Source organism: Hyperoodon ampullatus (assembly GCF_949752795.1).
Source record: "Hyperoodon ampullatus genome assembly, chromosome: 12".
Lineage (NCBI taxonomy): Eukaryota > Metazoa > Chordata > Mammalia > Artiodactyla > Ziphiidae > Hyperoodon > Hyperoodon ampullatus.
The window spans coordinates 991,872-1,013,746 of NC_136925.1; the positions used below are offsets into that span (position 1 = coordinate 991,872).

At 39.2% G+C, this 21,875-nt stretch overlaps 2 protein-coding genes across 7 annotated transcripts in view; one reads left to right on the forward strand and one right to left on the reverse strand.

Annotated features, from left to right (window-relative positions):
- The window catches only part of PGM3 (phosphoglucomutase 3), a gene marked incomplete at its 5' end in the record, with an annotated part of 30,947 nt that extends 20,478 nt beyond the window's left edge, over positions 1-10,469 (forward strand). Inside the window, 7 exons of one of the 2 annotated variants that reach the window (XM_079716661.1) lie at positions 946-1,103; positions 2,916-2,999; positions 5,527-5,625; positions 7,172-7,288; positions 8,204-8,326; positions 9,153-9,326; positions 10,337-10,469. In XM_079716661.1, the coding sequence (XP_079572787.1) occupies positions 946-1,103; positions 2,916-2,999; positions 5,527-5,625; positions 7,172-7,288; positions 8,204-8,326; positions 9,153-9,326; positions 10,337-10,426 (845 nt within the window). In that variant the 3' untranslated portion in view covers positions 10,427-10,469. The remainder of the gene's footprint in view (positions 1-945; positions 1,104-2,915; positions 3,000-5,526; positions 5,626-7,171; positions 7,289-8,203; positions 8,327-9,152; positions 9,327-10,336) is intronic. The other variant, XM_079716662.1, reaches the window with a different exon arrangement.
- A 758-nt stretch (positions 10,470-11,227) lies between these two features.
- Positions 11,228-21,875, reverse strand: part of DOP1A (DOP1 leucine zipper like protein A) — a gene marked incomplete at its 5' end in the record, with an annotated part of 94,783 nt that continues 84,135 nt past the window's right edge. For 4 of the 5 annotated variants that reach the window (XM_079716762.1, XM_079716761.1, XM_079716759.1 and 1 more), the window contains 6 exons: positions 11,228-11,842; positions 14,522-14,651; positions 17,442-17,606; positions 18,521-18,576; positions 19,465-19,601; positions 20,724-20,876. In XM_079716762.1, coding sequence (XP_079572888.1) covers positions 11,537-11,842; positions 14,522-14,651; positions 17,442-17,606; positions 18,521-18,576; positions 19,465-19,601; positions 20,724-20,876 — 947 coding nt within the window. In that variant the 3' untranslated portion in view covers positions 11,228-11,536. Of the gene's footprint in view, positions 11,843-13,641; positions 13,702-14,521; positions 14,652-17,441; positions 17,607-18,520; positions 18,577-19,464; positions 19,602-20,723; positions 20,877-21,875 lie in introns of all 5 variants that reach the window. The other variant, XM_079716760.1, reaches the window with a different exon arrangement.

The window sequence follows — 21,875 nt, forward strand, 5'->3', positions numbered from 1 at the left end:
TTAATGACCAGTGTTTCTCGTTATTGATGGTGTTAACAAATAAAAATCACTTTTTTCAGGATTCACACACATACCTCATCTACTGCCGGTTATTTTTTATATGAGAAAGGACATTGTGGTACTAGGGAAATTGCATTCAATTCAATACCTGTAGCTCTCAGAACACGATGTGGGAATCTGTATTGCCAAACCTCTGGCTTGTAAAATGGAATTTTATTTTAGTATCATATTGGGTTTCAGCTTAGATAGATTTTGAATGTTCTTTTTTCACTTAGCTGTGAAAGAATTTGCCCTGTTTACAGTAAACCTGTATACTATTTAAAGCTTAAGACATTGGTTTTTGTTTGGAAGGATAATTATTTTTATGTTGTTTTCTTTCCATTTAAATGAATCCTCTTCCCTTGATTTTGAAGCTATTATCTCCATTCAGGTACAAAAACAATTACATATGTTTAAGTAGCGCTTCAGACAGGAGAAATGATCAGGATTCTCCTCAATGACAAAACACTCCAATTATTTATATTTGATTGTACCCTCTGCGTGATCATGTAAGGATAGTAATGGTTCTTTATCTGCAGTTATAAAGATATTTATTCCTTTCAGCTGGGCTTCAGTTTACAAATTGGGAGAAACTTTGTTCAACTGACATTTGATTTTTGTAAATCTTGAGGACAGGCTCTGTTTGCCCAGCACATGTTTAATTTTGCTTAAGCCCTGGAAGCATAATTTTAAACACCTCTTGAAAAGTCATAGTGGACATGCTTCCATGTAACACAGAAGGTCACTTATGATCAATACTTAACCGAAAGAATTTTCCCTTGTAACTGGTGTGAGAGAAAAACCGAAAAATTTTTACACTGAGTTTTATCCCCCTTTCTTAGACTGAAGAAATTTGAATTATTCAATTAATTTGAATTATTCATTTTGAATTATTCTGTGTGGCAGGAATCGAAATGAAGTCCAATGAAAGATGCTGTTCCTTCGATGGAGACGCAGACAGAATAATTTACTACTACCGTGACGCAGATGGTCAGTTTCATCTCGTGGACGGAGACAAGATAGCAGCACTCATTAGCAGTTTCCTTAAGGAACCCCTGTTGGAGGTACGGTGCGGGGACCGACTGCCCTTTCAAGCAAGACTCACTGGGGAGATTGTTCCGTATCAGGCAGTCATTCAAATGTCTGAGGCATGATCGTGGGAAGTGGCCAGAAAACACACAGAGAAGTGGTCATTCCAGTCATTTCAGCACTGGGGCTCTGGTTTGGAACCTGAAGAGAGTAGTCTTTTCTTTTTTAAAAAAAAATTATTTTATTTATTTATTTTTGACTGCATTGGGTCTTTGTTGCTGCGCGCAGGCTTTCTCTAGTTGCAGGGAGCAGAGGCTCCTCTTTGTTGCGGTGTGCGGGCTTCTCATGGCGGTGGCTTCTCGTTGCGTGCAGAGCACAGGCTCTAGGCGTGCGGGCTTCAGTAGTTGTGGCACACGGGCTCAGTAGTTGTGGCTCCCGGGCTCTAGAGCGCAGGTTCAGTAGTTGTGGTGCATGGGTTTAGTTGCTCCGAGGCATGTGGGATCTTCCTGGACCAGGGCTCGAACCCGTGTCCCCTGCATTGGCAGGCGGATTCTTAACCACTGCGCCACCAGGGAAGCCCAGTCTTTTCCTTTTTATACTGGCAAAAAGTTTCATGATTTGCAGCTTTACGAAGTTTTGGTTTCTTCATAACTGATACTTTAATGAGGGTTCCACGAACATCATTCCCCAGAGCCTCAAGTTTAAATAGAAAATCTCCTCCTCTGAGGGATTTATTTACTATGATTATGATAAGCTTAGTAACGTGAGATTTATTTTGTTATGCTCTTTTGGAAATCTCAGGTTAGCTGTAAGTATAAAATGTAATGATAATTATCACAATCGGGAAAATGTGTACTTTAGGAATTCAGTGTATACTTTTTTAAAAACGAAAGAGAAAGAGATCAAGAAACCACAGGTTTCTTTGAAAAGGATTCCTTAGCAAACAAGATGTCCTTCATAGGCGAATAAACTGTGGTCCATCCAGACAATGGAATATTATTCAGCAGTGAAGGAATAAAGAAAAAAAAAAAAGATGTGTCAAGCCATGAAAAGACGTGGAGGAAATTTGAACGCATGTTACTAAGTGAAGGAAGCCAATCTGAGAAGGCTGTGTTTTTTTGTTTTGTTTTGTTTGCGGTACGCGGGCCTCTCACTGCTGTGGCCTCTCCCGTTGCGGAGCACAGGCTCCGGACGCGCAGGCTCAGCGGCCATGGCTCACGGGCCCAGCCGCTCCGTGGCATGAGGGATCTTCCCGGACCAGGGCATGAACCCATGTCCCCTGCATCGGCAGGCGGACTCTCAACCACTGCGCCACCAGGGAAGCCCTGAGAAGGCTGTGTATTTTAGGATGAGTCTAACTATATGATATTCTGCAAAAAAATCCCACAAAGACCGTGGAGACAGTTAAAAGATCAGTGGTTGCAAGGGGCTGGGGGGAAGTGGGTGCTGAGGGATGAACAGGTGGAGTACAAGGCTTTTTAGGGCTGAAAACACTCTATGTGATACTGTAAAGAGGGAGACGTGTCTTTATACATTTGTCCAAGCCCGCAGAATATACAACACTAAGGGCGAATCCTGATACAAACCGTGGAGTAATAGAAACGAAGTCAGGTGATTTAAAAAAAAAAAAAAGGACTCCTTGTACAATTGCTTTAAATAATGCTCAAAAGTATTTTATCTTTTTTTCTGGCATACATGTAAATTTTTGGTGAGTTGTTTATTGCATAAAACTAAGGCACAGCTGAACTGGCTGATAATTTTGTCATCCTTTAGAACTCTGATTAGAGGTTTGCTTTTGTAGGGTCTTTACTTTTGATGGCAAGGTAATTGTCCTTGTTTTTGTCTAGATTGGAGACAGTTTGAGTCTTGGTGTCGTACAAACTGCATATGCCAATGGAAGTTCAACACGGTACCTGGAAGAAGTTATGAAGGTATTGAAACATTTCCATTTTCTGGTAGCTTCTTCCTCATTATCTTCTATTGTAAGATGCTTCTGTGAGGAAAATAATGCCCTCACAAAAATAAATAGGTTGAAGTGCACGAAGCTGAGCTGTCGTCTACTTAAGGATAAATAGAAATCAAAAATAAGAAAAAGTTAAATTGTCCCTAATGCAAAAAAGGAAAGAGACTTTCCTCCCTCCTTTTTCTGAGAGTATTTCTTTTAGAAAACTTAGTTTTTTTCTGTGTCCTTTTGAAATTAATATCAACCTTTTTAGGTGAAATAGGCCAGTTTTACAGTTCAGAAGTGTTTTCCGTAAGGGCCTGCAGTCACCTCTTTGAAATATAAACGTCAAGGAAGATAGCACCCATGCCTCAGCCTCCTGAGAGTTTCACCTAGTTACCACTTAGAGCCAGACACCTGTCTCCTTGACAGAGAGATATGAGGAGTTGTATTATTCCTTTGCAGAAGGGCAGTTAGCTAACAGCAGTGGCCACTCCACCTATCGGGTGGATTTAGGACAAACTCCGTGTGACAAAAGGTACTGTGACGTCTTCCTAAGAAGTAGGCTTATTCAATAGATATATCGCTGTGGGGTTTTGTAGCGGAGAACAGAGACTGGGCTCAACTCCTAACACAGCAAGGAAAAGTGGGGATTTTGTAGCCAAGGAATAAGGTGTGAGGGAGGGGGTGGTGGATGGGAAAGCACGAAGAGGAACGGGGGCGGCTGGGGCGGGATTCTGGCCAAACCAACCTAACAGGAGTTCTGCTGAAGGCAGGCTTGGGTGATCAGATGGTACCGGGTAGGGACTTTGGTCAGATACTGAGGGTAGGGGATTCTGGCTAAAGTGATTTAGCGAAAGATCCTTGATAAAATTGGGCTCTTGCAGACACGGCCAAGGACAAGACCCATTCAGGCTCAAAGGAGGCTCCCTCACGTTTGGTTGAGGAGAGATCTTGGTCCCTAGTTATCTTTAGCTCTGCAAAAGGGTGGAATTTCTTTCTGTCTCGCCGTCTCTTAGCAGATTGCCTGAGATGTGCATCAGTCTGGCTTAATGCTTACTCAGTAATAAAACTTGTCTTTTCTTCTTCTGTGGAGATGTTTTCTGGGTTGGTGGGAGATTTTGTTTCTGATTTTTTCCCCCAGCATCCACCAGGTAGGTGACTATCCTCTGTACCATGCTACCCGCTTTAAGAGTTAGAGGCTGCAGGGCCCAAATTGGGTCTTTCGGCCTTTATTCTTTTTTTCCCTGGCTAGTGTAATATTTTCTGACATTTGTGTATCCATTTTCAAATGTCTGAATTTTAGTAGTTTTTGTGGCCATTCTGTTCTTGTTAAAGCAGGAGTGACAAAGTCAGATTCCTTTAGGATCTGGATAGGGGAAGTGAACGGAGCCAGCAGGCAGGCGAGGACTAGGATGGTGTGCCCAGGCCAGCTGCTGCCCCCTCTGGGCAAAGTCTTCAGGAGAAGCTGAAAATGTGAATTTCCTGCCTTTTAAGTCTTGGCAGCTGATTCAGAATTTAAAAGAAATAGTGGGTAGTCCAAATAAAACACATCTGGAGGCTGCTAGTTTGTGTGCTGATTTAAACATATGGTCACAGTAAACTTACTCAAGGGACTCCATCTGGGGCCCAGTTGCCTGCCTTTCATAGGGATTCTCAGTGTTTGGGTTATTTTAGTATTTTCTTAATTTCTGTCTCAAAAATTCCTTATAGTAAAATGCCCTGCTGAAGAAACAACATCAGTAGCTATTCCTTCTCAACACATTCTCTTATGGATTAAATATCTTCAGCACTAGCCATTCCTGAGGTCCCCTAAATCCAGTGAAACGCCAGGCTCACTTGAGCTTCTCTCTTTTGCAGTTTTGCTGCCGTCTCTCCTTAGCCATGCTTGTCTCGCAGATCCATCCAAGGCTTTCGCTACCCACTGTTGCTGTCCCAACCACCATGATTTCTTACTGGGGTCAGCCCTAGAAACCACCTAACCTGAGCCAGGGCTTAGCAGACAGTGGCCTGTGGGCGACGTCCAGCTGGCCAGCTGTTTCCAGGGTTATTGAAATACAGCCGTGCTCGTTTGTTTTTGTATGGTCTGTGGCTGCTTTTGCACTACAGTGGCAGAATCGAGCAATTGTGACAGAGACCACATGGCCTGCAAAGCCTGAAATATTAGTTATCTGGCTCTTGATAGTAAAAGCTTGCAGACCCCCACTCTAAGCCATTCTCCACACTGTAGCTACACGGAGCTTTCCGAAACAATTATATCATGTCACTCCCCAACTTGGGATCTTTCATTATCTTATAAGGGACCTCTCACTCTCTCACCCTGCTTTTCTCTCGGCTGTGTGCTTCTACAGTGCAGCCACTCCCCCACAGTGACACTTAACACTTAGTATTTCAATTGCTTAGCTGTCTTCCTCACCAGACTAAGCTCCAGAAGCTTTGTTCCCTGGGATGAGAGGTACACAGTGAATATTTGCTGATTGAATAACTGCTGTTGTTTCTTTAAACGTGTGTTGCAGGTACCTGTCTATTGTACTAAAACTGGTGTAAAACATCTGCATCACAAGGCTCAGGAGTTTGACATTGGAGTTTATTTTGAAGCAAACGGGCATGGCACAGTAAGTTCTCCTAAGCAGTGACATCTGGCTTTAGCTGGCACCTCTCTTCAGTGATGGAATTCTGTATCTGGGTAGTAATAGGTACTATCCCACTTTGTTGAAATGATTGGGATGCTGATAGAATAAGATTTAGTTAATATATTATTATGTTCTGTGAAACTGTGGCTCTTTTAGGTTGTAATGATCTTCGAGTGTGAAGAGATAATACTAATTTGTTCCTATAATATAGTTTCTTCAGAAACATGCAGTTCTTAATTTTCCTACAACCAGATGGTCTATACATCCCATTTAAAATATTTTCCTTCAACTGGTCATATGTGGCAAAAGAAAAGTTCAGTAGCTGTGGTGAGTTGAAAAGTGTTGGGAAAGGTTGAGTTAAGTTACTAGCAACTAAAAATGAGTTTAAAGTAATTAGAATTGGCATATAAAGTTTTTTATGGCTCTTAGCAAAGAAAATGTTTAAAGGTTTGAGATATAATTTGCGTATCGTAACATTCATTATTTTAATGTATATTAATAGGTCTTTAGCATATTCATAACGTTCAGAATTTTTCTTTAGTAAATGTTTTTTTATACCTAGCCTCATTTCATAAATGGATTTGAAGTGGCTAACAGAAAATGTTATCTAGGTCAAATAATTTTCATTAATTCAAAATTGGCTTCTAGAGGCCATGAATATGAGAAGAAAAATGATTTCCTAGAAAATGCAATTAAAATATAACTTCAGTGATCTAATGCAGGGGTTGGTAAATGATTTTGAAGGGCAGATAGATAGATATAGTAAATATTTTAGTCTTCACAGGCCATAAGGTCTGTCGCATCTGCTCAGATCTCCTGGTGGAGGGTAAATGAATGGAAATGGCCGTGGTTCCACAAAACAAGTGACCAGTGTGCATCTTAGTTTACCAGCACACTTCTTTGTATATCATCAAGTGGCTGAATGTAGTGTAGCTATTCCTCTTTAGTTAGTATTGGGCCTCCGAAGGCACTAAAATCGTGCGTGGGCAAGGCAATTCAAAATGGCAGGAATCCTGAGCAACATGATGTTTATTATAGTAAATATCCATGGCACTGTTTGCCATAATATAAGATGAACCTCTTTTCTACTTTTGCTTAGTTTATGTCCTTAAAAATTTAGGACAAGAAAACTGTTCTAATTGCAGTGAGTTATATTCTTCAAAGTAAAATGGATACAGATAAGGCTTAAGGAACCCTGGTCACCCAGAACTGGTTTAGCTGGCTGAGGGCAACATCATAAACTCGCCATGTACATTCTCCTTTGCCAATGTGATATTTTATTAGTAATCTTTATATTTTGATAACCCAGTTTTATAATCCATAAAGGAACTCCCCCACACCCCCCTTGTAATATCTTCTGAGTTCTGATTTGGTCTTTTATACTAATTTCATACATTCTAAGGCTGCCATTTTTCCCTCAGTGTCTCCAGATTCATTGAGAGTTTCAAAAGCAGTTTAGTTGGGATGATCGTACATAAGACTGGGGCATAGATAGTGTTTTCTGATTTTTGTTATGCTTTGATTGTAGGTACTGTTTAGTAAAGCTGCTGAAATGAAGATAAAACAACTAGCAAAAGAATTAGAAGAAGATAAGAAAAGGAAAGCTGCTAAGATGCTTGAAAATGTGATTGACTTGTTTAACCAGGTCAGAACTGAGGGGGTGGTGGACTCTTGGTTATTTTTACATTATTCAGAAGGTGGACAGAATAACGTGCTGTATAAAACATCAAAGTGGAGAAGTTGTGGCGGCTTCCTTGCAACGATGTAGATTTATACTGAAATGCAGTGACAATGTTTATGTGCTTCATATTTTCAAGTAATGAGTAGCTTATAGCTGGAGTCAACAGAGTCAGCTACTAAACGTATCTAAGCATATGTTTTGAAACCAGCCTTCTCAAGGGAATTCAGGAAAAATAGTCTCTGACAAGGCACATATGTGGGTCAGATTATTGGGATTGGAGTGGAGAATATGGCAATGGAAGAGCAAAGTGTAGGTCAGCGGAAAGCAACAGAACTAATATTTGAGGGTCCTGTGCATATTGGGCACTTTCCATACCTCACTGTGTAATCCTTGCAGTAACAGGCAGAGGGGTCACTATAATTCCTGTTTTATAAATGAAGAAACAAAGACTTACTTAGAGCGACTCAGTGGCAGAGTATGGATCCAACTTTAGGTGTGTCTTACCACCAAAGCTCCTGTTTCTCCACTTTACCATGCATGAGGCCTTCCATCATCATGGCGTAGTATCTCAAAAGGGATCTAGTTGTAAGTAAAATTTTGAGTCATACAGTGTTAATGCTGGAACCTTAAGAGTTAGTTACACTTTACAGATGAGCAGGAAGATTAAAGGCAGGCTTGTTTCAGTATTCTTGGTAGACCTGTTACTGCTGTTTTCCATGGATACCTTTTTCCCTCATTGTAGTTCGTATTTACCCCTGTCAGTAATCTGCATTGGGGGCGGGGTGGGGAGGGCAGCCAGGACATGGTGATTGATTGGTTTTCTGAGGCAGAAGCATTCATGTTCACGCTCTGCTTGTATTCTGCTTCTGCATCTTGCAGGCAACTGGTGATGCTATTTCTGACATGCTGGTGATTGAGGCAATCTTGGCTCTGAAGGGCTTGACGGTACAGCAGTGGGACGCCCTCTATACAGATCTTCCAAACAGACAGCTCAAAGTTAAGGTGTGAGCGAGATTTTAAAATTACTACTTTTCTGAAAATTAACTAAAACAATTGCATTCTATAAATAGATATTGCATAGAAAAGACTTTTCTCACATCTTTAAAAATTACAGAATTGCTCTTAACCATTCTATTGTTATTTAGAAGTATGTATCTGGTTTCCAGCTTTACTATAAATGATATTATGTATCACTTAAAAAGATTTTATTATAAAAAATTTACAGGATACATGTGTAGAGAGAACAGATTTCAACAAGTGCCCTCCATGTCCTTAATATTATTTTGAAGCGAGTCCTGGATAGCCTGTTGAGTCAACTGTAAATATCTCCTCTGCATTATTCTTGGTTTACAGAGTACTTCCAGAGGCTAGATGCTGACAGGTAGAATCTGTGGGCTGAAAGAGAATTTTTAAAGGCATTTCAGATAAATTGCTGGTTGATTTTTATACAGATTTATACCAGATAATACATTCACCAACAGAATTTTTGAAAGACAGAGATATGGAAGCCAGAGCTCACAGAAATGGCTGCTGGTTGTTCAGATCAGTTTTTTCCGGAGAGTCTTATGACCCTCTTTTTTTAAATACCTAAGATTATTTGATCAATGACTAAGTCATACAGTACTTACTGGCCATTATTTTAGTAATAACTATAATACAGTCTGTGGGAATCTCAGTGCTGTACACTTTGTGGTACAGTAAGCTGAAATGTGGGTCTGTTCCTGTTGACATGAAATGGCCATAATCTTTTGGTGGGAATTATGTTGAATGGGTTAAGCTTGTGAAAGGGAGTGTGATATGGTAACAAATGAGAAATGCTTGTGCTTAGGTTGCAGACAGGCAAGTTATTAGCACCACAGATGCTGAAAGACAAGCAGTTAAACCTCCAGGACTCCAGGAGGCCATCAACGAGCTGGTGAAGAAGTACAGGCTTTCTCGCGCTTTCGTCCGGCCCTCTGGTACAGAAGACATAGTCCGAGTCTATGCAGAAGCGGACTCGCAGGTAAGCTGGGACAATTCTAGTGAAGGAATGTGCAGGGAGAGTCTAACATAGGTGGAGGAGGGCAGGCAGCAGGACAGAAAACTATTTTAATGGTGTTGGAATCTCTAATGTGTGAGATTTATGGAGACTTTTAGGTTCTTATTTTCATCAGTAGTACACAGTTGAACAGAATTCCCCCAAATATTTTTCTTTTAATTTATTCTAGATTTCCTGAAAGTGTCATATTTCTAACTGCTGCATGAATAACTAATAAATACTTAGTGTACTAAACCATACTTAGTTTGACACATATTAAGCATATGCATCCTGAAGTGGATTATACCTTTTTCCTTCATTTAAAAAACATCCTGTTGCTTTATGAAAATAGCTGGTTATTTCAAGTCCATTTCTAAATCAACTGGTACCGTCAACCGTACTGCTTGAAATTCATCTTTGTCTCTGGACTTTCAATTTGTTTTTCAAGATATTTCCTTTAAATGACAGCCTTGCTCTGTGCCTCTGTTTTCTTGACAGGGTCAAAGACTTAAAAGTGTTTGCTCAGCTGAGGCAGTTAGAGTGGGGCGACTAGGTAAATAGCTCTCAGAAGGAGATATTTACCGTTAACTTATACAGTAGCTTTTTTGCAGAAGCTTAGGCCATCCCAGAATATACTGAATAAATATCCCCAGTGGATGAGGATGGGGACTGAAGAGTTACTTACTCTTTAGGCTGATTGTGGCCTTCTTGCCTTTAAGGACTAGGTTCTATTGAATTTATTCAGAACTTTAGCATGATAATCAAATCAGCTTATATATAAAATTAGTTAACTAGGAACTTACCTGATTTAGAAGAATGTGACTTGTTTTCCATTTATCTGAGGGTCTTGTAATTTGTTACTGAAAGATGAAAAAAAGTTCTCATTTGAATATTTGTTAGTGAAACAAAATCAGAAAGCTCCCTCCCCTAAAGTTGCAAGTGACCTGGTAGATGCTGTGACTTTCTCATCTAATATCCTTTCATGTAATTTGCAGGAAAATGCGGACAGCCTTGCATATGAAGTGAGCTTGGCAGTATTTCAGCTGGCTGGAGGGGTTGGAGAAAGACCTCAACCAGGTTTCTGAGGACAATTTTTATATGTTTTAGAAACTAGATTTTTAAAAACTTTTTACAGGATAATAGTACTGCCATTATTGTGACAGGTTCAAACACATTTATAATCATAAATGTTTAGTCTGCACCTTACTGGATTATTTCTAGATCTGATTATTTTTCTTAAACAAACACTACCAGAATCATTCTTTAGAAATAGGTAAGCTGTTATACTTGTTAGTTTTTTGAAAAACTGAAATTTACCTCTAATATCAATCACACTAATGTAAAACATTGGAGCTTAAGTATATGATTCAGTCATTAACTTTATAATATATGCAAGGAAAAAATTCATGAAGGCTGCTGGAAAATTAAACTTTATTTATTACCAATTCCTTGTGATGCCTTTTCCGTCGTGGTCACCTCAGTCATTTTGCAGTACTAATATTCACCGTTGTTAACACAAACGAGGGGGTTGGAGAAGACTTAATATAACCAATGTTTTCACAGCAGAGTCTCCAGAACAATTCCTAGGTGACTTACCTCTCTTTAGTTAACATCACCAGGAATTCAGAGCTGTGACTGTGGAGGCTGTACACACCTCTACTCCGTGCCAAGGTTGAGATGCTCGTGCTACACTTACAAGGATGTGTGGCCCAGGCTCCAGTTATTCATTACTCCTCTTAGTGAAGGTATGTGGGAGAAACGAGTTGTAATACATTACCAAGCCTCTGACAGAGAAGTGACGGCTTTCTGATACTAGAATGTGGGTTAATAAGGGAAAGAAAAAAAATCCCCAACCAATATAAATTAAACAAAGCCTGAAACCAATAGAAAAAAATGTGCAGTGTGTATTTGGCAGGTTTAAGACAACTCAGGACAGTAAAACAATGGACCATAATGGACTATTTATGTATATATAGATCTCTCTTAGGCACCATAATCAATATGCGCCCATAATATTTGATTCAGGCCACAGTCAGACATTCGTTCTTATTTACAAATATTTAAATTAAATACAACCTGAAATGTGTTTCGTTACATACAAAAAAAAAAGAAAGAAAAGAAAAAGAAACTATACAATTCAGAGCAATGTTTGTTTTAAATAATTACATTTAAACTAAATGGAACCACTATGTTGCTCAAGTTTTTATCACCCCTTCCAGAAAATCTTTTTCTACCATCTCTTCTATTTTTTGCCTGGCTTTGCTGGAGAATGGTTTGTGGTTTTCCAGCTTCATGTCCTTGCTCGGGAAGGTGTTTGAGTAGAGGACGGGGCTCCCTGAGTGTCCTGCACATCGGCTGGTGACCTTGCTGTTGAAGACTTGGCTGAGCACGTTGAAGAATGGCAGGAGCTGCTCAAGGCTGCGCACCGTGCAGATGGTGAGCAGCAAGTGCCCCGGCTCCCAGCCCAGCGCTCTCCCTGAGTTGTCCTCCTCCGGGTTTTTCTGCAGAAAACAAAAAGGCGATTGTTCCCAACAGACGATGCAGTATGTGAGAAAACTGAGAAGAATATAAACATCAGCAAACAGAGTTAAGAAATGAATACAAATGATGACATTGTCTCCATTCCAGACTTGCTAAAACGTCTGCTTCTAACTGAGGCCTTCTGGTGCCAATTATTAATTGTACATTGAGGGTCTAACACTGTAGTAATATTTTCCAACTTGAATGCACAAGTAAGCTTAGTTAGTTATTAGCTGAATTAGTTTTGCATAGGGACTGTCCAATCCAGAAGTTCGTGCTGTGCTTTGCATATACTCAAAAAGCTCCCAGAGTTCTGGATCCCCACCAGTGTATCTGAGGACGAGGTCAGAATGACTGAAGAAGGGAAAGAGTCTTACACATGTCACTACTAGTAAGTCAGTCAGTTACCTTGTGGCCAGATGGCTTAAACTTGCCACAAGACAGCAGCAGAGTCCACAGTGAATCATTACTATCAGCACAGAGAAGGGAAAGGAACTCCCAGGAGAGACCCTGCCGTGCGCTTCTGTGTTGTGCTAAACCACATGGGAGCAAAGCTGGACATGGAGTCAGAATAACGGCAGGGTCGGGGCCCTGGCTCTGCTGCTTGCTTACTGTGGGTGTCCTGGGTAAGTACAGACCAGTTCCTCGCTTGTAAGATGGGGCGATGAAGAGAATGTATGTGAAAACTCTTGTCGACTGTATGAACACAACAGTTTACGTACTTCAAGTAGCCAGTCTGAGAAGACAGCTAAACTGTACACACACAGTTGTAGACATCAGTCTATCTAGAGAAAGTTCTGAGAGAACTGAAGATGTTTGAACTGGGGCAGAATCATAGATACGAAAACACACTGAGTAAAGATAATGAAAACAAACAATGAACTAGATAGAAAAAACTATCAAGTGGGACTTAGGGAGCAGAATTATAGTCTGTCATATTTGTTAACAAACGGAGTTTGCCTTCTAAGATGAGATGTTGCTGAGAAACTTGCATTGTTCGCTTAATATTTTAATATCACTAGTTTCCTAGTGGAGAAAACAAATGGAAAATCCGGCTTATTTTCTTGTGTGTGGTTACAGTGTTTGCTTATTTTAAAATAAAATCCTGTTTTAAATCTGCCTTCCTTTCTCAGAAGTCTACAGGAGCAAACAAGAAAAAAAGATCACCTAGTTCTTTATCTATGGCCAAATTAAAAAAAAAAAAAAAAGGAAAAAGAAAAAACAGCTATTAGTTTATTTCTTAGTACGAAACCGCTTTCCTTTCTCTCACCTAATAACGCTGGCTTTAATGACAGTCCGGGACTGATGACCACACCACCTTCAGTCCCCTGAGTCAAAGTGCAATTCAACAGTCATGAAAGAGTCTACAGAGATGCATTTACTCTGAAGGGAAACGAGTAATACGCTTGAACCCTCTACACGGCTGATTTTCAAATGTAAGGAAACTATGATGTAACCTTTTGTTTATATTCTTATCCAGATGTACCTTTCAGAGGACTTTTACTAAGCTCTTGACCAAGAACAGTGCCCTTGTTTTAGTGTTCCTGCTTTTCTTAATCAGAACTACACCACCTCCTCAATGATAAAATTAACAAGTCAAACATGTTTCCGTATGAACTACTTCTCCTTTGACTGCAACAGTCTACACTTGAAGAAAGACTTCCTTCCTGTTTACCTCTCTTGTCCTGTTGAAATCCAGACCTGGGTTTGTGTCTCAAGATTTGGTCCAGAGGTGGCAACTTTTGCTGCCACACCACAAGCATCAGAAAGCCACCCTCACCTGATGCTTGGCCATCTCCAGGCCCTCCAAAACCACTGTCTTAAAGTCCTCCTCCTCGTCCTGTGGAAGGAAAGAGGAGAACTCACAGCCTTTGCTCCAGTGAAAAGTGGGCTTGGCCATGAAGACCTTGTTTAAGGTGTTTTAGATGGGAAAATGCTTTCCATCAAAACATTTTTTATTCTGTGGGACAAGTGATGTGCAAAAGACTGCCACGTTTATCCCTTAGATAAGGGAGGAGTTTTATAAAAACTCTCGTTACTAATGAAATGCAGGGATGACAAAGTACATGTGCCTATAATCACATTGCTTCCGGATCTGTTGTCATGATTATTTTTTCCGACCCTGCAATATCAACATGAAAGTACCCAAGTGCTCTCCTAAACTCCGGACTCAACTTTCACCTTTCATCTCTTCTTTTACTTATTAGTCCCTAAAGAAACAACTTGATTTGAAATCAAGTTCTGCCTGTCCTTCAAGGACAGCCTCCTTTTAAATCACTGTCCTCCATTCCATCTCTGTAGTGTGTGGAATGTGGTTTAGGAGCTGCTGCCTGAAGAGGGGACCCCAGAAGAGTGGAAAATTTCTGAGCACTCAAAGCACATATTACAAACTAGGGCTCGCAAAACAACCCAGATTCTGGTCCCCAAATTGTACAATTTATTTTTGAAATTTTCTGAATGCAAGGAAAAGATGACAAAAGGTTTGTAACAGAGGCCTACTGATGAACATAAGAAACTCACTACTATTTTCTTGGGTAAAGATCTGTAATTAATTAGCCTGATGCACAGTGGAAGATGCACATAAGATACAATATAAGTATATTTTACAAATTTTATCTTCTTACACTTAACAAAGACAAATTTAAAAAAGAACGCAATACCTTTGCCCTTTTCCGAAGAAGCTTTGCAAGTCGTACTACATAAGGTTTAAATTCTCGTTGATGTATGCCCTGCCTTCTCACTTCCAAACCGGAATCATCTGAGGCTTCTGGAATAAAGGCCCATCGGTACCTATGTATAGAAGAATGATACCAACATCGGTAAGATGCACGCTGTGCCATCTAAGACAAGGCCACATAAATGCAGTAGACACATCATGACCCCACCACTTATACAGATTCACATACCAGCTGTGCCACCTGTAGCCTGGTCACCTTGGGCATGTTTCTTAACCTGAGCCTTTACCAGTGAATAAAGACAATATTAACTACTTCATAGAGTTGAAATGAGTACATGAACATTTGTAATGAACAAATGAAATTTGGAAAGTACTCAACACCATTTTTTCCATGAGCACAACACAAGTAACTTGACAAATGTTTCCATGCTCATTCATTACTATATAGATAAAAATCTCCAACATTTATTTTAAATTTTGTCTTTAATAAGTAAAATTAATATCTGTCTATGGAAAAAATTCAAACAGTATAAAAGGGCATACCAAAGAAAGGTAGTCTCCTTCCCACCACAGGCTCCACCAATATTGCCAGTTTCATATATATCCATTCATTATGCATAAAAGAGCACATAGTCACACAAGCAACCCCCTCCTCTTTTAATAAATAAAATGATTGCTGCTTATTTTAATTACACATCTTGGAGATAAGATCATATAAAACAGCATCCTTTTTAACAGTTACATAGTACTCCAGTGTTGAAAGGTACTGATTCAACCAGTCTCCTAGATTGTCCAATTTCTTGCTATTACAAATAGTGCCATAATGGATATGCTTATATAACTGCTGACTTTTATGCATGTCTGAGAGGACGGTGAGTGGAGAAATCCTTGGATATAGCAGAATTACTGGCCTAAAGAGAATCTGTATTTTGAATTTTGGTGAATATAAACCTCTTTGGAGAAAAATTAGACAATATCAACGTACTCTTCCAACAAGAGTAAGAATGTCTCTATTGTTAAGGGTAAAAGGAAGTACACTTTTAAATCTTTACCATTCTGATAGTTATTAGTAACTTTAAGTGGAATTTCTCATATGAGTATCACTGAGCACCTTTTCGTATGTTTTACAAGCCATTCCTTTTCTCTGAACTATTTGTTAAATAACCCTGTCACTGGCCCATTTTTCTATTGTGTTATCCATTTTTACATATTAAGCAAGTTAGACTTGGTCATATACACTGTAAATATCTTTTCCCAATTCACTGCTGCCTTTCAATCTTTATGGTATTTCTTAGTTACACAGAGACTAAAAATTGATATGTAACTAAATTATGAAATATTTTAAACTTTTGAAAAAAATCATGCTTAGAAAGATATTACCCTTTCAAGATTATTAAATTCTCCATGTTATCTTTTATTACCTTATAGATTTTTTGAAAAAAGACAGTAGTTAAAAGAAAAAAAACTGTAGTTGATATTACAGCACTTTTATCTCTTTTCTGTATCTTGACAAGTAAAGAGGATAAACTCATTTTGGTTCTCATCACAGAAGCTGAAAGGTCACTACTGTGAGCGTAATATTCTTCCTAGAGCATGAAGACTATAGTTTCTATCACCTCTGTGAACATAAGCATCCTAGTTAATTTTGGCCACTTTCCTACAATTCTGCTTAGTGTCCTTTTCTGAACTTCTTCAGGAGTAACATCAGTTTAACAGACACCCAACCACTGAAATTCATTAAGAAGTGGATATATATGGTTTTCAAGTGGAAAAAAAATTAAAGGAACTGGAATTAATGTAAAAAAATTTCTAGTTCTTACCATTAAATTTAATGAAAAGTAAGCTTGTGCAACAGAAATTTTTAGAGATTTGAGTATATCCAAATATAGAAAAAAGATTCTGGTATCCTACTCTTTATCCTATTAATATTCCATTCCAGAAGAATAATATAACACCATTTTATATATTATATAAATACATATTTGATCACGTGGATACATTCTCAAATTAGCTACATAGTGATAAAGCAATCTTATATAGTTTGCCTATTACTTTAAAATTTTAAATATGAAAAATCATAATGAAATATTTTTGAGCACTTACGAACAAGGCATTTAACTTACATTAATTTTCTCCCTATTCCCCTCCGCCATTTCTAGTTCAATTCACTATCATCTGAAAGAAGAGCCTCCTTGTTCCAGTCTTGCCCACCTCCCATCCTTTCTCCAAACTACACAGCCAAAGTAAAATTTCTAAAATACAAGACCGGTAACATCACTTCACTCCTTAAAATTCATGCTTCAGTGGCTTCCCACTGTCCTTAAAGTTCAAGTTCTCGAATATAGCTTGTAAGTCCTTATGTAACTCGGGCCCTTTCCAGCCTCATATCTCAACCTGCTGCTCCAGCAATACTGACCTTTCAACACTGCAGACACACCAGGGCCATTCCAGCCTCTAAGTCTTCACCCCCACCTCCCCCAACCATCACCCCACCTCCTCAGTGTAAAACTCCCCTCAGACCTGCTCTGACCCCTAGAGCTCGGAGGGGTCTCCGCTGTGTGGCCTCACAGCATCCTGCACAGCTGCTCTCAGAACACCCATGGTGTGTTAACGGCATGTCTCCTACACTGGACTTGAAGCTCTTAGGTAATGTATCCGCCTGCCTCACGTGTGCTGCCTACTCAACTTGTTGACTGAATGGTCTGTCAGTCTTAATATACCCACAACGACCATTTCCGATACCTTCCAACAACTGTTGCCCTACCATCCTCCTGCCAAAACAATTACATTTTAATAAAAATTATGAATACTTCAAGTTACACAAAAGAACTTTATCTTAGATGTCACCAACCAAAGCAAATGCATTTCAAAAATATCCATTTAATATCCTTACTTTTACTTACATCTGAAACTGAGGAAGATTTTCGGAGGGCAATGCCAGAGCCAAATCCAAAAATTTGCAAGCAGAAAGATAGAGGTTTAACCACCGCTGGCTGTTATATGAAGTAGAAAAGCCATTACCTCCTGTGTAGGTTGTCTCCAGACCAGCCACAGAGGGGCCTGAAGTCCTATAAGCAGGAGACAGTGCTGTCAGCAGTTGGACCCACTTACTAACAGGTAATTCCTGGAAAATCTCAAAGTGCCAGCTAATATTTTTCATAATCATTCTGATAAATGTACCAGTAATCGCTAAGCAAGTTCATGACTAAATTAATATTACTGTTCTCAAATCAAAAATTAATTTTTCTTTAAATTTTAAGAATGTAAAAATAGTAGAGAATAACTTGTTATACTCGAGAAGTATAAAAATACAAGCTGTAAAACCAAGAGGCCTCCCTGCTACTCAGTGTCCTGCAAGGATGGTGGGAGGGAAACTTTCTATGATAATCAACACAGTTATTAGTATAGGGGACTCTCTTTCATAAACCTAGGATTAAAGAAGAGCAAAATATATTCAAGACACACAGTGTTAAAGGAACTTTTTAATTTATAAACTGATTTGTACAAAAATTCCTAAATAAAAATAAATTATATTTAGTCACATATTAATAAACTGCTTCTGCTAAAAAAAAACCCCCAAATTTTAGTACATTAAATTGAGATCATCCTGGAAGATATGGACATTTGTATACCTTAGTTACAGGTTACCTGCCATAATAGGTTTTGCTGAATGTTTCAGGAAAAAGACCTGACCTACTAAAACCAATACTGCTCACATAGCTGAAACAGTATTGCTTTAAACTAAATTTGTGTCTAGAGGCCAAAGGCCACACATGCTGATAGTTTAATTCAGTCTAAAATACCTAAGGAATACATGGAACTGTATTATATCCAAATATGATCAATTGGATAATAACAGACTAAATACATAAAGCGTTCAGACAAAATAGTGTCTATACCCTCCTAGTTGTAAAGTAACGTTCGGGATGATTTTAGGATACTACACACTGACAAGACTAAATCAAAATGAATTACATATTACCGTGAAATGTCTTCATCAGCAGTGAGTTCCTGCTCCATCAGTAAAAACACCTGTACCTGAAGACCATGGAAAAAGTGTCAAATGTTTATTTAAACCTTCTTTCAAGTTATCTTTAGGCTATATTTTCATTAATCCAAATACAGATTTTAGGATACAACTTTAGGATCTTTAAATTATACTTAGTTTCCAAAAGTAAAACTGAAAATTCAGCACAGAGCCTTGCTACTAATTTGGCAGAGGTGAGACGAAAGCATGGTCTTATTTGGTGATTATGGAACAGAGATACAGTTATCAAAAAAGGAAAAATATTAAAGCCAGTTTCTTTGTGGGGAAGTTATAATGCTGGGTTTTTGGAGTTACAGATTCCTGTCCCTTTCCTTTCTCATCTCTTTCCCCAGCTCCCCACGTTGTTCAGATGAGGGCGACAGGGCATGGTTTGGGAGGGGAACGGACTGGTGTAGTGGGACTTAGGAAGGTTTTACTGTTTGGGGGTTTACAAACTCTTGTCAAAGTCTCTCTGAAGCAGCTTACCTGGGTAAGTGCTGCACTTCAAGAGTGATACATGCCCTACGTCAGGCCATCTAAATCTAGCTAAACCATCTCTAGTCACTCTCAAGGTGCTGCAAAAGGTAGGAACCAGGCCTGGCAGCCATGACAAAGTTAAAACTCTGGTGTAGTTGAGAATGAACTAAACCAGGTCAGACGAGGTCATGGTTTGCAAGGAGCTAATAATTGCTAATGTTGCCTATTTCAGACTTTAAGCTGTATGGAGACAGAATCTGACTTGCTTTACTATTTTCATCGGTACAAATTTTCAGTAACAGGCTTAACTGGAGTTCGGTTCTCTTCTAAGATTAGTTTTTATCCGGTAAGCATGTTGATGCTTGTCACATTGTTTTATAATTTAAATTTATTATTACCTAATTGAATTAAAATTAACTCACAAGTTCTGTGATCATGGTAGGCCAGAGTGAGGTAAGATGTTGTGGAGACATTCTTAAAAGTAACACTCTGAAGAACAGGAACACTTGAGAGTGAAGAGTTGGCACCTGGGGCAAACGGAGACTCTCAACCAATCTCTCTGAAAGAAATACAGTATATTTTCAATATCAAAATAGAATCCTTTTCATATAAACTTTTCTATATAATCTAGTTCAGTACTTCTCAAACTATCTATGATGATCAACTTTTAAAATAATTTCCAGTCTGTTGCAGATCGATACTTTCATAAAATATAATAAAAATGAATTACCAGAAAAAATCAAATTAAAAAAAGATAAATAAAATACAATGCCATGTTCTTATTACTAGGTTCAACAGATTCTATCACATTGCTATAAAGGCTTAAAATGCTTACTCTACATTTCTGAACTTACCGTGGATGGAATAACAGACTGATACTGGTCCATGGACCACAGTTTGAGTAGCACCAATCTAGTCGGCTTTAAAAAAAAATCTCAGGGCAAATAGTGTGCATGTTGCACACTGGACATTAGGTATAAAGCGTTAGAAAAGGAGGAGTCACTTATCTTCTGAGAGAGAGAAATAATCTCAGTAAAGAGATGACAACTGTCATCCCCAACCCCGTCCCCGCACAGCCTGCTGAGGCTGGCTGCTGCACAAGCACACTGACTCAGCGGCAAACAATACTGCCTGGGGCAAGTTCACTCCCATCATGGAGCCATTTGGTGGCACAGGGTGATGACTGCCCTGATACCCTTCAGGACACAGAGAGCCACCAAACCCATTTGATGAAGGTTATCAAAAACCTTATACAACCCCCTACTCTGGCCCCAAACTCTAGATCTCCACCTACTTTTAGCTAAAATAGAGGCTGCGCCTCTATTTCAGACCCTCCTTTAAAGGTGTATAACCTCTCATCCACAACAAAAAACCCACTAATATGCCTGTCTGCAGTAACACCGTCTTACACCTCACTCTCAAACATGAATTCCTAGGAAATTTGACCCAAACAATAAAATGGAGACCATGTTTAGGTAAGTCCTATAAAATCAGTGTTTGATTTCTTTTACATACTGGTGATGATAATTTTTGTCACTTCAACAGAACAAATTTCTAATTCAACAACATTCTCCATCTACCAATGCTTGGTATATTTCACCCCAACTTATAACTTATGGAAGGTAATTTCTAAGGAACCAAAAAAATTGGAAAATAGAAAAAATAGTTTTCCACTATTTACCTTGTATATCTGGAAGATATTTCTGATACTGGTCAATTTCACTGCTAAAAATAGCAAATGCTAATCTTTTCAGAAGCATGGCTCTCTGCTCTAGCTCCACATCACGGTTTGCAAAGAGATTAAGTGAACTGCTCTGAGCCACAGCTACACGAGCTGGAAGAAGAAAAAAAAAAAAGCAAGTGAGAGAGGCTGTGATATAGTCCTCAGGTGGTTTGAAAAAAGATTCTGTTTTTTGTTTTTAGGAATGTCTAGACCCTATGACATCTGGGAGAGAGGACCTCAGGGTAGAGGACTCGGGGCTCCTCTCCGAGGCAGGACTGGGAAACAGATCTAGCATATACAAGCCAGAAGACCAAGGGGTGGGAACTGCAATGTGGAGAGAGAAGAAAACTTAGAACTGTAGGGTTCAGAAGGTAAAATCACTAACAATGCCATTTTATAAAACCCTTTATTATTTTAGGCCATCTGCCAAAATCCTTCTCATTGCTTTAAAACTTTCTGGCCTGGCCAGGCCTAGCCTACCCAGCTCTCCTTCCTCACGTCTTGCACTCACCCCCATCCCCTCTTCTGCAGGCACACTGTCTTGCTTGCTCTTCCCTGAATTCACCGAGCTTGTTCCTACCCTGAGACCTTTATTATTTTTGTCCCTTATTCCTGGAATACTCTGTCTGAAATAATCTGATCTATTGGATTAAGGTGAGCATAATACCTGGCCCATTTTGGTCTTTTAATAAATAACTGTTAAATAGATGAATCTGAACCTTAAAACAAACCTGTGAAGATTAGAGAGAATACGCTGTCCCTTTTCCAGAGGGGGAAACTGCAGCTTGGGTTAAGAACTGACAAGAAATTCTACAGATTCATCCAACTTCACTGCTATTAGTTTAAAAACTTTCAAACTTTTAGAAAACCAAGAAAACCTTTTTTTTTTCCAGATTAGATACTAATGAGGAAGCCTAATATATAAGCCAGTAAGATAGAGAAGAAGTGGGGTGAGGAGCGATTCTGGCCTTCCTGGCCCCTCTCTTTCTTCCTTCCGAGAAGATAAACACAGCCCCAGGACTCTTTTTTGGCCAAGCCATGCAGTGTGTGGGATCTTGGTTCCCTGACCAGGGATTGAACTCGTGCTCCCTGCAGCGGAAGCTCGGAATC